The following is a 16,418-nucleotide window of genomic DNA, read 5'->3' as shown; positions in this document are numbered from 1 at the left end:
GGGTAAACAAAAGGTCATAATTTAGTGGAATTAGAATTCCATAAACGAATCCACTTGAAACTCTTTTGTTCTTAAGAATGCACAGAATACTGATAATGTGTTTTTAATCCCTCGCCAAGTCTATTAAATTGTTTGGGCATTTAAAAACTTTCAAAAGTCAGTGCATTTGCACAAAATACTGTTTTTTTGGAAATTAAGTACAACTTTCAGGATTATAAGCGAAACATGTTGCAATTACGTTTGGAGTTGTTGGGGATGTTCGACAGACCAAAATCAGAGACCGATAAACCACAAAGACTGTGATCATTTTATTTTCTTACAGTACGGTTTCTTTTATACTTTTCCTCTCATGTAAAAACTTTCGAGTCTTTGCTTAGATGCAGCACTTAAAGCACTTCTGATTCCGGCACGGCAGAACCAGTTCAAACCGAATTCATGCAGGACTTTAGTTCAGACAACAAAGAGCATCCTGAATTGCACAACACACTGGCAGCATGGGAATTTTCCAGGACATGTTGTCGACATAACTAGGTTGAGTTCTAGGGTTTATATTGATTCTAGAGCTCCTGCTGAGCTGAGACAAACAAAATAATAAAGGCCTGGTCTCAAATGTTGCTCTTAGTCCTCTGAGGACTCAACACTTTGGTGATGTAATGCAGCATAGACTGTTGGGTTGAAACCCACTGTGAAGTTCACTTCAGCGCTTTGCAAAAGTGTGCACTGCGGCTAAAAAGCACACTATTAAAATGTAAAATTATGAATGAGACACCCTGTGTACTTCATGGACACATGCAAACAGGAACACAAATACACACAAAACAGTCTTTTGAGGCAATACCTATAGTAAGTAATTAATATTAAATTCTTAAGTAAAGAATTTAAGAATTTAATGTAACATTGTAAATTATTTATATAATTACAATCACTGTACCACTTTTTTTTTTTTCTTTAAAAGCAACAAATGTTCCCCAATCGTAATCTGATTAATTTAGATTTCGGATGAAACAGTTCAGTATTTATTGTTTTCAATAAAATGGCACATTCTTAACATTAAACAAGAAATTGGGTGATAAAATCCGTTAAAACAGAAAACCAAATTGTCACATTTACAATAAAGTGGAAATGTGGTTTTAGACAAAAAACATGTACATAAAAATACATTTACAAGTATTAAAACAAACAAACAAAAAAAACACTGGGTTTTGACTTTTGGGTCATTTTGTTGGATTATTTTTAGCACATATTGGTCAATTACTGCTATTGGCCTATATTTGTAGGCCTATTGGAGTTAGCAGACATCAGTTGATTATTTAAATGGATAATTATGTCCTATCAATCAAAAGGGAGGTGAAAAAGTGGCCCATTACAAAACTCATGCAGTGAATAAAACATCTCCGGCTTAATTAATAGCGCAACTGGACTTATTTAAGTACCTTAGGTTAGCTAAATGTCGAAAAGATGCTATAGAGAATAAAATCATTCAATTCCATTATAAGTTATTTAATGTAAGGGTGTTTAAAAAGGTGGCAGAAAGTGTGCACATTAGTTAATCCTAATCCAACCAAGCTGCTGGTTTATAGCAACCATAATATAGATCGGTTTGTCTCCTGTCCTGAGCAAAAACTTCCTGTGGGGAACCTCCTTGGTAAAATTAAAATTTGTACATAATTTAACTGGAGTGAAAACAGTCATCCACTACCTAATACAATTATAGATGTAACTTAAAATCATTGAGGTAAAAAAAAATTAAGCCAGCATTATAGTCAATGTGATTAATTGTGCAAGCCACCTTGATTGGTTGGTTTAGCACAAGGTACTGTTCACACCCAACAGCAAGATTTCAGCTGGGTTCCTTTTAACTCAGCCATTTTTTTTTAGTAAACACAACCATGTTTTTACAGATAGAAAGAAACCAAGCAACTCTAAGTAATAACAGAGGCAAAAAATAACAACTATGGAGGTTAGATTAAAACCTTGCATTCCATGTAAATGTACAAAAGATCTCTTGCCGACAATCCCTTTCTCTTGGGTTATCTTAAGAGGTAAGGGAAAACTGGTCTTGTTCAATGGGTTTTTCAACCCATGCTCCAAGTCCTGCTTTATAGAAAGCTTTGAAGAGAGTCTGTTTGGCCGCGTGATACTCCACTGCTGCTTGTTTTGCCTCGTGGTAGGAGCCTGGCCAAGATCCTCGGATCCGCAGAGACTCACTGAGCTGCAAGAGGTAAAAGGATTTTGCTTTTTAATATACCAAGTTGCCATATTTGCTAAATAATAAACCTTGATTGTTTAGATTTATCCATGAACTATCGTCCACCTTTACAGAAATGCTTTACCTTGGCATGTAGACTGACCCAGCGACTGTAGAGGGCATGTTTACAGAGGTGAGACACTCTTCCAAGATCATCTTTTCCTGTGGTCGCATTAATGATCTCCAACCCCTGATCTCCGACTGTCCAGTTGACACTGAAGTTGGGAGCTTTCCCTGGTAGCCTTGCTTCTGTGTTACTGATACCTGCAGAGGAGGGAGGAAACAGACATGGTTGGGTAAAGAGCTGAGAAAACTGATACAATAAATCATTCATTTGAGATGTTTTACCACTAAGAAGAGGTCTGTTGAGGGCAAACGGCTTGGGTAGATCATCCATGTCGGCGATGCGCTGGTACATGGCTCTGGAAAGATGGTCGGCATGGTACAGACTTCCCAAAATTAAACTGGAGAAATAGATGGGTTCTGTAAAGTAACTCAGAAGAGACCCCTGCACTCCGATGACGTTCCATCTACAAAGGAAGAAAGAAAACCACAGATGTTTTTTAAAAGTACAGGTGTGCACCTGATTGACGGAAGAAAACAAAGTCATTGGTTGCATGCAGTACAAAGTATTCACCCCCTGCGGACATACAGCACGATACTTATGCCACAGTACCATGAAGGAATAAAACAACATCCTGATGTCAAGAGAGTGCACAGTCATATTGATGGCAACCATAGAAATGATCTGAAAAATAACACCTGGGATCTATAATCTCAATCACTGTGATTTCTCAGAAGCCTTCAGAATGAGTTTTTTTCCAAAGGTGATGCATCAGATCTGAGCTCTCAAAAAGCCTCAGCTCACAGCTGGATGATAAAGACCGCGTTTAACTGGAGTGGATTTCTTGGCATCCAGTGCGAGGCACGCGGATGTGTTTGCGGCAGTAGGCTTCCCTCAGCAGGACGGCTGTTTTTTGGAGACCATAATCAGAGCCCTAATCAGGAGCAAACCTCCCTTGCTCCAGGGAGCCCCCCGCTCTGGAGAGAGCTGAAGTGATTGGGGTTTCAGAGCCAAGAAGACAGCCAATCAGCTGCTTTCTGAGTGCCACTAGGTACAGGCAACAGAATGCTAATGAGACTTTTTAAAGGTGGGGGGAGGGGAGCACAAGGAAAAAATAAGACGGTCATAGGAAGCATTCAACATCGAGCAGATCAACAAAAGTGGGACACCTGATGTCAGCAGGCTTTTTTTTCTTCAAAACGAATTATCAAAGCCAAAGCATTTCCCAAAAAAAGGCAAAACGAAAATGAAAAAAGTCAGTTTTAGCTTAAAACGTCAATAGATTTGAATTAGTCACAGCACAATAAAATAAACATTGACCCTTATTTACATTCAGAATTTTTGCAAAAACAAATTTGATTTTGATTTGAAAATTCATTGAAATGCATTAAATACATTTTTCTTATATGGAATTGAAATGGATTGCGAATGCCAACTTAAAAATATCTGCTTTAGGGCAACTGAGAATAGAAATATTGTATGAAAACAATATTGTTAATCATACCTGGCAATCTTGTCACTACACGACATGGTTAGCAGTCGTTCTCCCTGCAACACTCCATCCCAGGTCTGAATGGTGTTACTCGTACGAACGGGTATTGTACCTTCTCCAGACTCAATCTTGGTTCGCAGTTGTCCGCGAGCCTTGCGGTTTGGATGCCGGTCGCCCTGGTCTAGAAAGAACAAGCTAAAATTTAGTTTACTACATTTAAAAAATTGGTCCATATTTTGTTGTGGTATACAACAACAAAATAAGCAAATCCATCCATCCGTCATAATTTACATACCCTCGGTACCAGCCTCATGAGGGGAGAAGATCCGGGCGTCTCCGCAGGGTGACGTGCTGATATACAGATGGAACTGAATATCGTCTTTTAGCTGGTAGCCATGTTCACTACACCATCTGAATATGGATTTCTCATGTTCCTCAGTGCTGTCGCTAAAGAGAAAACACACTAGTGAGATCTATCAACAGAGACCATTAAGGGCTTTGAAATGTTTATAATTGAAAATAGGTCCTTGGCCTGACATCCATGTCATCAAATCGGTCATTTATTATTTCACAGCGAATAAAAGTCATGTCTAATTGATTACACACACATATCCATGTCCATATCATTTCATGCTAATCGGCATCTGAGAAACTGATCCAAAAATTATCTTCCATATCCACAGGCTAGTGTGAATGATTTGTCAATTTTTAATGATTATAAAATAAAGGACGATTAGAGAGTATTGTTACCACCCAAACAATATTATTTTTTTTTATTATTATTAATTATTATAAAAATATAATTTAGCCTATATATTTATTTTCACAATTTTATATATAATTATAATTTTATCCGCAATAAATAACATTAAACTGACAGTCGTTATAGGATATAATAGCATGGAAATTATATATTAGTGCCAATTTGACATTAATGGTGTTCCTCAGGGATCTATTCTCAGGCCTCTAGTTGTCATCATTTACTTACTTCCGTTAGGTCACATTTTCCGTCGCCATGGTTCTAACTTTCATTTCTATGCAGATGACACATAGCTAAACATATCTTTTCACTTTGTTATTCTAATTTTCCTGTCTCTTGATCTGGTTGTGTTTTTTGTGTTCTCTACATTCAATGTATATGTATGCCTTTATTTCTGCTGTCATGGTGAATGATGAATGATTGTAAAGCGTCCTTGAGTTTGTAGAAAGGCGCTATATAAAATAAATGCATTATAATTTAGAATGATAAAAATTATATGGAATATATGTAATTGCAAATGTAAGATAAATATGTATGTGTTTCACCTGAGGAAGTATTCCAGCTGACTGTACAGGTATCTGATGAGGGAACGACGTGCAATGATCTCAGCATGGCAGTCGTTAAGGGCCAGTCCTCGATCACTCATGTACTCCCCATTTATACACTTGGTTCCTGTGGTGACGCAAATCACCTGAGCATCCTTCACATCCCTACCTGATAAAACAGTCAATGTGATTTAGCCAAATAGGACATGTTATTGTTTCACATTTCAGTCATAAGCAAGCATTGCGCTTACCAGTTGTCATGACAACACCCGCAAGGACTTTCCGCCGTGCATGTGGAGACGTGAAGTTATCCGTCAGCTCACTGAACTTTTCCACAACTAAATGAGAGACGGCGTCTGCGAGGACCTGAGGAACCCACAACCATTACTGTACAAACAACTGTATACAGTGCTTGCATGTCACTAAGCTAATCAGCAACCATGAAACTCCTAAAAGACTACAGCATTACGGAATAAATTCCAAGGACACATTCAATTGATGCTTTTAAAGAGAACATGTATCCATTTGAAAATGGCTGACAAAATGGCAAATGCTCAAACACAAAAGAAATGAACTGCTTGACTAACACAGACCTTTTACTGAAATATCTCTTTAGACAGAGAGGTGAAAGCGATGTGTTTTCCTGTTTGAGAAGTGCTCCTGTATCTGATTTTAATTAAGATTCTGTTTATTCTATTCGGTTGTTATCAAGGGGGAATGGGAGGGATTATGAACAGGATTAACTAATGTGTAAATAATGCTGTGTACACTGGCGCACCGATTAAAGATGCTTGAGTTAATTTGAAATCCAACTGAAACGTTCATGTGTAGGTTCTGATTTAATTAAAATTGTTAAATGAAGACTGGCAGGAGCTTTATAAAGGACAAATGATGGTTAAGCAAAGCTACCGAAGCATAGAATTTAATCGCATTAAAATTACTTTTTCAATATCAAGCTTGATAAAATGCAAGACAGAAGTCCTATATACGGGGTCGTATAGAAATTAAATGAATTCATTTATAGCATAGTCAGTTTTCTTTCTGGGGCAAAAATTGAGACCATAGGGGGGAAAAAATACATATTTTTATGTCAAAAGGGAAAGTACTTTTATTAGTAGCCTAATAAAAGATGGGGTACACAGTTCTCACCTGAGGCAGGTGTAGCTGAAGTCCCTCTCTTGGGATTGGCTGTCGGGATGGCGTCTGGTCCAGTTGCATGTTAAAAAGTCCCGACAGAGCCGCTTGGGCCGCCCTTGCTTTCGCCAGCTTTTTATTCCGCCCGGAACCTTGGAACATCTGAGTATCTACAGTAACTGCCATTATAAAGTTCTTGGCATGGCTTTCACCACTCTCGGCCACAAACTCATACTTCAGTCCAGGCCGAAGCTCATTTAGGATCATCACAGCATTTTTGCCACTGCCTGTAGGGGGTGTTGTGAGTGCAGGGGGTAGTGGGAGAGGAGGATGTGACCTGTTGTTGTTTTTCAGCACCACGGGCAAAGGGTATTCGTTTAAGGAGCAGAGAGACCCATTGCTGCCAAGACTCAAGTAGAAGGTGTCATCAGGCGGTGTGGGTGTCTCAAATCCATTAAATAGCATGTCTGGGAAATCTGCTTGATCTGAGGTGAAGTCTGCGTTAACAGTCAGCGTGTGGCCCATCGCGAGATGAGCTTCAGATGCATTGGGAAACTGAACGAAAGAGCGCAGCGCTTTTTCGGCTGCATTCAATTTGGCTTTCTTCTTCGTTGGGCCTGAGCCCTCAAATAACTGTCCGTTAACCTCAACGGTCATGACGAACACTGGTGCATGTACCGGCCCCGTCTGAGACAGAAGTTTGTACTGCAGTCCTGGTTTGATTTCGTTCAGTTGCATGAGAGCATTTTTCGGCAAGACCGGCCCTTGTGGTTTCCTGCGCTTCTTGGGCCGGAATTTGGAATGCCCATGGCCTTTGTTGCCCTCCTCCAGAGGGCGTTTCCTGCTCAATCCCCGAGCATTTCCATTGGTTAAGTGAGGCCCCTCCCCCAGCACTTCTTTGGAGGAGAGGTTGTCCAGGTTGCGGTTTTCTTTAACGTCCATGCTACACGAACCTGTGATGTCCAGAGAGAGTAACTTACAATGCCTTCCATGCAGGACCTTGTAAATGTAAAATTTAGAGATTCTTTCATCTCTCTTTGTAACTGGATTGAATGATACCATCCTAAAAGCAGGTTTAGTCTAAAACATTTAACATTAAGACAATACTAATATGGTTTAAAAATTAATATTGCTTTCAGAATATTTTTTAGATATGACACTTAAATTGAGAGCAAATTGCCTTAACATTAAAAAAAAAAAAAAAAAAAGAAACGTGTACCACAAACTTGCAGCAATAAACTCTATATTTCCATTATTTAGATATATATATATACAATTTCAAGAAAACAATCATTGTAAATATCTACATTTTCCTGGGAATCCAGATTTTTTTCCCCAAAAACATTTTTTACTGTATTACTGAATACAGTATGTCTCATTGTTCACCCTTACTAAAGAACAACTGCAAACTACCAAAACAAAGAACATCATATCAACCAGTTGCCAAAGCTGATGGAAATGAGTGTAAATTCTCATTTATAACATCCTGCAGTAAAAGCTTGACAAGTTACTCCATTTGGTGCTCAGGAAATAAAAGTGAGAAGAACAGAAAACAAGAAGAGAGAGAGAAGAGAAAACAACTGAAAAGAGAGAGAGCAGAAAACAACTGATATAGACAGTGCTACCAGAAAATCAATCTCAGATGTTAATTTGGGACAATTTTGTCAATAGGTTCTTCCCAAATTCTGATTAGGAAGATCTGCATGTTTGGAGGTAATGTGCATTCATGAAAATGTGAGCCCGAGATGCACTGGGAAACTGTAAAGAGTGAAAGTGTTTTTCCCAGCATTCATCTTGCCTTCCTTCTTAGTTGAACCTGTATCCTCAAACAGCAGTTCCTCAACTTCTACAGACGTATTGAACATAAATGAGTGACCTGAGACAGCAGTTTGTACTGTGGTTGTTGTATTGTCTCATCAAGTTGCGTCACACAATGTTTTAGCCAGACTAGCCTTGGAAAGTGGAGCAGACATGACTTTCGTTGTACTTCTCCAGAAGGAGTTTCATAGGATCTTCGGGGGAAGATGTACAGGTAGCAACACAAACCTGTGATGTCCAGAGAAAGTAACTTTCAAAACTTAATTAATTTCTCTGTAACTGGATTGAGATTGTTATCTTCTAAAAGTCCATTACAAACACTAACAATTAGCCTATTATGCTGGCAATTAATGTTAACAATAAGCAGGTCAGTCGGCGACGATAGCCTCAGGTGCACTGGGAATCTATAAAGACTGCAAGCCATCTTTGTGTACTTTATACTTCGTATCATCTTATTCAGTTGGCTCTTGTTTTTTCCTGTGCTTCTTGGGCGTCATTGTGGAGCTATCATGGCCTTGGTGGCCTTCAACTAATGACTGTTTCATGCCCTATTCCTCATGGGTCGGTCACAAATCTGTCTAGGTTGTGGTTTTCCTCCATGTTAAGCAAACCCATGTTGTCCAAAGAGAGTAACCATGCCAGGAACTAGCCAGGAGGGTGGTTTCTAGAGAACCAATTTCTCTCTCGGCCCGTTTTCCTGGTTGCATTTACAGCAGGAACTCTGAAGCGGCCGACAGCGACGTTTTCATTTGCTGCATTTACAAACGTAAATAACGGAGATCTCCTATGACAACTTGCAGTGTTACAATTCATTGAGGCTGAGAAAAGAACACAACGCTGCAGACAACAGGTAGATGCCGTTATCACTGTTTTCCATGTTCATTGAGTAAATGTAGGAGTAAATGTTGTCAAAAATGCCAGGTGCTTCGTATACGTTTGGCCAATCGGCATACACTCACGTCACTGGTAGTTCCTATAGTAATGTTTTAGACCCTACTTTGAAGTAAGAGCTAATTTAGTTCCCCCAAACAGAGTTCCTAAATACGATCCTAGTTCCTGTAGTGCAAACACACCAAAAAGCATACTTTAGCCAATAGTTCTAGGAACTATGAAAAGGTTCCTCCAGTACAAAAGCACCTATTGAGTACAAAACTTTTACTGCAAACATTCAGTAAGAGTTAAAGAAAGTCCTTAATCAAAAAAATTAACGAAACTGTTAGAACACAATATGCAACCTGAAATAATGATTCAAATCTTCACACAGGTGTTGTGTTGGAGTGTGAGAGTGAGAGTTTATAATCCTCACCAGACTGAATCATCACACTCCAATTTCAAAGTTGTCAACAACCTTCACTTTTCCTCTGCGCTGCCTGTCTCCTCCTGGTCACGGTGTTAACTTCCTGACCATGCCCCCTATTGACTCTGAGGATACTGTGGATTGTGCACTAGCTCAAAGGCAACAATCAAGTGGAAAACATGTAACAGGATCTCACTGATAGGGTGGAAAAAAGCAGAAGAGAGCAGAATTCAAGGGCTGTCACTATTTGTGTGCATCTGCTATTCTGTTGAAGATTCTCAGATTCTTTTAGCGCTTTCAGGTACCCTCTTTTTTAATCATCTATATCACTTAACTGGCAAAAAATGACAATGACGCTGCTAATAACAATGCGACACTGCAGTTTTTCATATATACAGACTATGCATATCAGCAACAAAAAAATGCATATGGAGAATTGGAACTGCTTGTAAAAATGGCTTAGCGTTGTACCTAATACACAAAAAAAGTATGAATTTTCCTCAGGAGCTCAAACGTACTTCCTTAAACCATTGACATTTTTTCATCTGCTCTGAATTTAGGATTTGAGTTAAAAAGAGAGGAATATTTGACTAGGTCGTGAGGATAAGCTTCCAATCTTTCACTTTCAAAGAAATGGCCAATTTTTTGGCACCTTTTGATAACGCAAAAATCTGAAATTTTAAAAAAAATGAAACATCTTGTGTTGAATTTCCAAAGAAGATTGAGGTAGAAATGGAAAAACGATAAAACACTCACTCGTGTGTTTTTCTTCATCCACATCCAGACTGCAGAACTTCTGCTGCCCCCTGGGCCGCCCACCGGCTCCTATTGCAGAAAAACCAGGGGAAGGACATTTAAAATTCATCTCCAATCATGATTTCTGCTTACTGAAGTCATCTGTTCCCACTTACACCCTTCGCCTGCTCCCTTAATGAGGCTAATTAACCAGCTTTAATGACGGGAGACAACTAATGTGCAGGTGCAATTATTGCCCAATTAAATGCTAACATTCCCCTAATGAATCAGTGAATGAGACAGGCAGAGCACGCTTTGAGAAAACAGTCACTTTTAGCACTCAAGCCTCAGCTCGAGTGTGAACAGAAAAAACTTTGGAGGAATTAAACGTCTGTTGAGGAGGAGCCAATACTTGAAGATACTTAAAAACTAATGTCATGCCAGTTTGAAACAACATCAAAAAAGGAAAGATATTTCACAATCATTTATTCTCATGTTTTGCCACGCCTCTCTAGCAACATTTCTGAAATATTTTGAAACCAATATTGGCAGAAACAAAATAATTGAATCCAAAGGCAGGGAGATATGGAAGCTTCTATACGGATAGGCTTAAACGAGGACACGAGACTTTGAAGGGGCTGAGTGAAGTGGATACATCCGATAAGAGACTCCATGATAAACAAGCCCGAGAAGCTCGATAAATCACGAAAGCTATTAAAGCGAGTGACGTGCACAGGCACTTCAACAGAAGCTTTTTAAAGCCGATATACTGACGCTCTAGACATAAACACCATTTTATTTCCTGTCATCTCAACTTTTCAATCTTTCCAAAATGTCCCATTTGATACCGGACTGAGCTGAGAAAATGTCTTAGGTGAACAAACACAAAATCAAATTACCTTCCCTCTTAGAAACCATTATGAATGCAAGAACTGGAAAATAAGGTGTCGGGAGCTGGACAAAATCACATATTCTGAATGCGAAACCTGTCCACATTTCACTCAGAGATAAGTGCACCTGCTCGTTGATGGCGATCACCGATTGATGTTGATGATGGTAAAATGCCATAAATGATTAGCCGTGGCAAACCTTGTGAAAATGAAAGCCGTGGGATAATAGGAGGCATTTCTCACAGTGTGACACCTGGCACATTAGTGATCGGTATAGATAAATTAGCCAACATCGCTATTCAACATCTGCTTTTATAAACGAGAACAAGCACACAGATCAACCTCACAGGATTGTTTTCATCTTATATTAATTGTCTTTTTTACTTGACCTCAATTTTTCATTGCATTTTCAACTACAACCTTGCTTGTGACTAAAACTTTTGGCTTGAACTCTTAAACCTTGCCATTCTTAAAGTTACAAAAATAAAAACACTTGGCTCTCTTAACAGAGCGTTTAAGATATCAGCTATCAGCTCAAGGCATTTTTAAGTTGAAATGACATCACAGACACTGTTAGCATGTTGGAAACTGCATTTGGTGCTTTAAAACAGCACGGGACGGTGCATTAAAAGCCACTCTTATTCAGCACCATGGAGAGCTGCGAGCTAAGAAAGATGAATTCAGGACCACGGAGAGCAGACGGCTTAGAATGCACAGCGGGTTTTTCTGAGTGAAGGATAGATGTACGATCATAAGACGCAGCCTGAACGCGAGCAATAGCTCTACGATCCTCCAGCTCATCAGGAAACACTATTGGAGTGAGAGAGACCAAAGGGAGAGCTGAAGAAATGCAGAAAGAGAACTGGACAGAGAAAGGTGTGTGTGTTGGGGTGCAAATGCTGTGCAGATAGAAAAAGACATTTGGCCTGATTCTCTCCAAGTGTCAGCAAAAGTAAAGAAACAAACCTTCGGAGATCAGATTATAAAAAGAAAAAATTATTTATTATCCTACTTGATGTCTTAACCAATTGATGTGTTTCTTACTATATACCTCCTATAATTTCAAGTCAATCAGATTATTACACACTGAGATATGAGACTCCATGTGTTCACACTGTCTGGCGGTCATTTTGAAAGCTGTCTGAAAACTTTCACCAAAAGAGAAGCCCCTTAAATGTGCCTTTTTTTTTAGATGTTTTGTCTTCCACATTGAATGTCTATGTAAATATTTCATAAACAGACTTTAAATATAAACTGATGGTTGTCAAGTTAAGTTAATCAATTTGCTATGGATTCTGTCGACTCAAAACTGCAGACTGGCTCTGATCTTTGGTAACTAGCATCAACTTCTCCAGACTGTAAATCTGTGGAAAATCAGGGCAAAATCATGCAGTGTACTCCAGCCTGTAGAGACTATAGATACGTTTACATCCACTTAAAAAGAGGTTTCATAATGAGGCTAGATTCTGTGTTCATCCCCATGAATGAAATGTTTTATTGGTTTGTTTTATTTGATTTTTGAATGTTACTTAGCAGAACGTGGACTAGCCTAGATGTTGCAATGTGCTTAAATGACACTTGATTATGAATATAACTGATCGCCTTGAATGCTTTGTTGCTTGATTTTAGTGTTCTGGTTTTTTTAGTGATTGACTTTGTACCTTCAAAAAAATATATTTTTACAATTATTCTTTAAACATTTTCCTTAAAATAAGCAAGAATTTTTTATAAAATATGATGTGAGCTTAATGGGAACAGGGGTGTGCTTAAAGGGTACAAAAATGTACCCATTAAGCACAGCTGGACTTTTTGAAATTAATGACGTATATCTTAATTGAAATGCTTTTTTCATTTAAAATAAAATTAAATATTTTTGTGTGAGATTAATATTTTATTTTAACAACTTTTTGTACTGAAACCAATATCTTGTGCACTAAAAATGTCTCAATGCAGATTTTGGTAAGCTTAATAGGTATGTTTACCCTACCTTTACAGGTTTAAAACACATGAAAACCCAACCAACACAACATTTTTAATAAACACACAAGATATTCTGCCTACCTTCATTCATTGTCTTGCTGATGATCCCTGTGGGGAAAAAATATTAGTGATAGACCAATACATCCAATTTAAATGTCATAATATTAGTTACTACATATATACAACGAGTAGTTCTGCTTGATTTGTGAGCCCAGATTTATGAATGTGTCATGGTCTCTATGAATTCTTATAGAGCGCGCAATGCTAACAGCCAGTCACAGGTTTTAGCATCAGAGTTGATCAAATAAAGCTCGCCATCTTTCAGACAATTAGTAGCTGCCACTACCGTCATGTCTTCACCACAGGACCTGTAAAATTTTTATGACAGCATTCATTTAGTGTCGACTCCGCAGGGACTTGGCGGGCAGCGGCAGGGCTGTGTGTCAATTGGTAAAGCCAATCAAGCGATTTCATCATTTAACACACATGAACTGAAACACACACACACACACACACACACACACCAGCAGTGTGATAGAGAGAGCTAGAAAATTGGACTCAGACATACTACGACAGAAGGCAATTGCATTTTTTCCTATTGAGTTTATATAGAGTTAAAAATTTGGCCAAAATTTAAAAAACAAAAAGACAAAATCATTTACTTGTTTCGTTCCAAACCTGCATGACTTTGTGTGGAACATGAAAGAAAATTTTTACAAAATGTGTCAGTCAGCCCCCCCAAAAAAATTTAAAAAATGTGAAAAGCAGCCATTATTTCTAACACATGAAGGAGCAAACACGTGCCACTGATGCTACGGGTGATAACAGGTGCGACAGATAACACACTTTATCAGCAAAGCTCCAGACCAGACCACATGCCAGAGAGACGGGTATATCGCGCAGTCCATCGAAAGGAAAAAAAGAGGGAGAGCGAGTGAGAGGAGGAGACAGGTGGGCTGGACACGGTCTCGGTTTCGGCTGGTCAAACGGAAGCGCTTGAGCTAATGCTGAATTTATTCCCCCCTCCAGTAGATTAAACTCACAGTCCATCCCTCAGGACTTCACTCCACTACACTTGGTCTGGAGGAAATGGGTTTTTTTATCTCCATGTTTGAGCATGAGAGACGACGGCACAGGGTGTAGAAACGCTTAAGTAACCATGTTTATCTAATTTGCTGTGCCCCATTTTTATTCAAAATTCTATATTTTCAAGCAGGCATTCAAAAGGAAATAACTCAGCATTTTTGTGTATATTTTCACCCAGCTGATGCCAGAAAGTTTCTAAACCTTGCTTGGGGATTATTTACCACTGCAGAATTATTCCTAGACAGCAGATAACTGAAAAGAAAGATATACATAAAAAATAAGCTGTTTTCTGAACAAAATATTCAAAACCGTTTTAGTAAAGGTGTGTGTGCGTGCGTGTATGTTTATAAAATGTTTGATATACATTATTTTATTTATGTGTGTTTATAATTTGCTAATGTAGATTTTAATAATATAAAACTTTTGATTTTTTTGGGGGGGGGGGATGCATATATATATATAATTTTAATATATTTTTATTTACATTTAGAATATAAATACTAAATGGAATATATAAATATATTACTATTAAATATAAATATATAAAAATTAGCATTTCACTTATCAATTCGATTTGCCTTTAGAACAATGAAAAAATCTAATAAACCAAGAAATTATAACGGAAATATGAAATTCACATATTTTGTCATAAACAGGCTTTGTTTTTTTACTAAATGAATAATTAACAGAATTATTAAGATTGTTTAAAGGAACCAATATAAAATTAAATAAATAATATAAATATAATACAAAAATAATAATAAATGTGATTTATTATTATTTACTATCACAAATCATTAATAAAATATTAATAATAAATATTAATATTTAATAGTACTAATCCTAAAATATATAGATGTAATTTTTTTTTTTTTTTAAATGTTTATAATTATATTATTATATCGTTTTATATTATTATACGTACATTTATTATTATTTTATTTATACTGGTTAATAACACTTTATCAGCTGGAAAGCTGCAAAACGAATTACTCAACCACAGAGGTTGGCCATTATAAAGGAGATTATGGGAACAAAGGCAAGATCATACCAAGAGGGAAGGTTTGTATTATATTTAAACAGTTGCTTATCAAGATCTTCTCCATCCAGGAATCTTACGAGAAGCCGTGCGTCCATCAGAGCATCACGTATCTGCTGAAGTGTCGGGGAATTAAAATGTTATCTGTTCACTAAACAAGTGAATGATAAAATCTGTTATCTGAACACTAACTCAATTGCTCGTTGTTGCTGGACTGGATTGGCGGCGTAACCATGGTGAGAGATTAGCGGCGTGAAGTGGCTGTTCTAATGAGACGGATTAAACTTCACACATGAGGAGCTCTCTGAATTGAACCTGCTATCTACTGCCTTCAGCACCGACACCACACACTCAAAGAGAGAGAGAAACAGGAAGAACCTCGAGTCCTACACCAAAATAACGGCTGATAGAAATAACGTAAGAGCTAGTACAGTGTGTAAGAGGGCAGCAACGCCAGTCTCATATTGTCACTGATAGAAACAACAGCTTTCTGAACTCCCAACACCCTTTTGTCCAATGCATTTCAAAGGCTTTTCCATTTTTCATTCCATTCAATTATTAAAGAGCTTTTTTTTATTTACTAAAAAAATAAATAAAAGGCATTTAGAATTTTTTTTTTATATATATATATATATATATATATATATATATATATATATATATATATATATATATATATATATATATATATATATATATATAGTAAAGACAAAATTGCTCTGTTGGCTGTGGAGTCAAGACATTTACAAATATGATTAAAAGATGAATATGAGACAAAACTACAGAATGTCACATTTTATTATTGGGTGATTCAACACATAGATGTTTTACCAGCTAAGAAGTTCAGCACTTTAAGAGTTTCATCCCTCTATCTGATGTGAGCATAAGTATTGGAACAGTTGCCTCACAGGTCTTTCTAAGTGATCAGCTGTGTCCTGTTGCATTAATTCTTCAGATATTAAAAGCAGGGAATGTGTCGTATCAGTTATATCCATTACTTCTGTATTCTGAATCCTTCATTCGATGATGACACACACAAACCAGGATGAAGACAAGGGAGCTGACTTTGAGAGAAAAGCAAGCAATTTAGATGCTAAAAGTCAATTAGAGCTATAGCAAAAATAAAGGGCATGGAGAAATCAAGAGTTTGGAAACCACCAGCAACCAACAACTACCTGATCGGCTGAGAACACAACAGTAGCTGATGACAGACAAATCATAAAAGCTGTGAAAATGAAAACTTTGACACAGAATTACAGATGCTACACAGCAAGATGCAAACCTCTGACCAGCACCAAAAATAGAAAGGAAAGATAGAGTTTGCAAAAAA

General features: G+C 37.6%; 1 protein-coding gene across 6 annotated transcripts in view; it reads right to left on the bottom strand.

The window, feature by feature from the left end:
• Positions 1–950: 950 nt before the first annotated feature.
• The window catches only part of adarb1a (adenosine deaminase RNA specific B1a), a 29,451-nt gene continuing 13,983 nt past the window's right edge, over positions 951–16,418 (bottom strand). Inside the window, exons 3-13 of one of the 6 annotated variants that reach the window (XM_079424693.1) lie at positions 13,045–13,071; positions 10,115–10,183; positions 9,368–9,553; positions 6,259–7,196; positions 5,361–5,475; positions 5,110–5,278; positions 4,100–4,251; positions 3,817–3,985; positions 2,597–2,778; positions 2,334–2,512; positions 951–2,212 (exon numbers count right to left, since the gene is read on the bottom strand). In XM_079424693.1, coding sequence (XP_079280819.1) covers positions 2,036–2,212; positions 2,334–2,512; positions 2,597–2,778; positions 3,817–3,985; positions 4,100–4,251; positions 5,110–5,278; positions 5,361–5,475; positions 6,259–7,196; positions 9,368–9,380 — 2,094 coding nt within the window. In that variant the 5' untranslated portion in view covers positions 9,381–9,553; positions 10,115–10,183; positions 13,045–13,071 and the 3' untranslated portion in view covers positions 951–2,035. Of the gene's footprint in view, positions 2,213–2,333; positions 2,513–2,596; positions 2,779–3,816; positions 3,986–4,099; positions 4,252–5,109; positions 5,279–5,360; positions 5,476–6,258; positions 7,243–9,367; positions 9,554–10,114; positions 10,184–13,044; positions 13,072–16,418 lie in introns of all 6 variants that reach the window. The other 5 variants (XM_079424690.1, XM_079424691.1, XM_079424694.1 and 2 more) reach the window with 5 other exon arrangements.

Source organism: Barbus barbus, assembly GCF_936440315.1.
Source record: "Barbus barbus genome assembly, chromosome: 9".
NCBI classification, from domain to species: Eukaryota; Metazoa; Chordata; class Actinopteri; order Cypriniformes; family Cyprinidae; genus Barbus; species Barbus barbus.
Note: the sequence above shows the minus strand (reverse complement) of the source record. Positions and strands in the feature narration are given on the sequence as shown.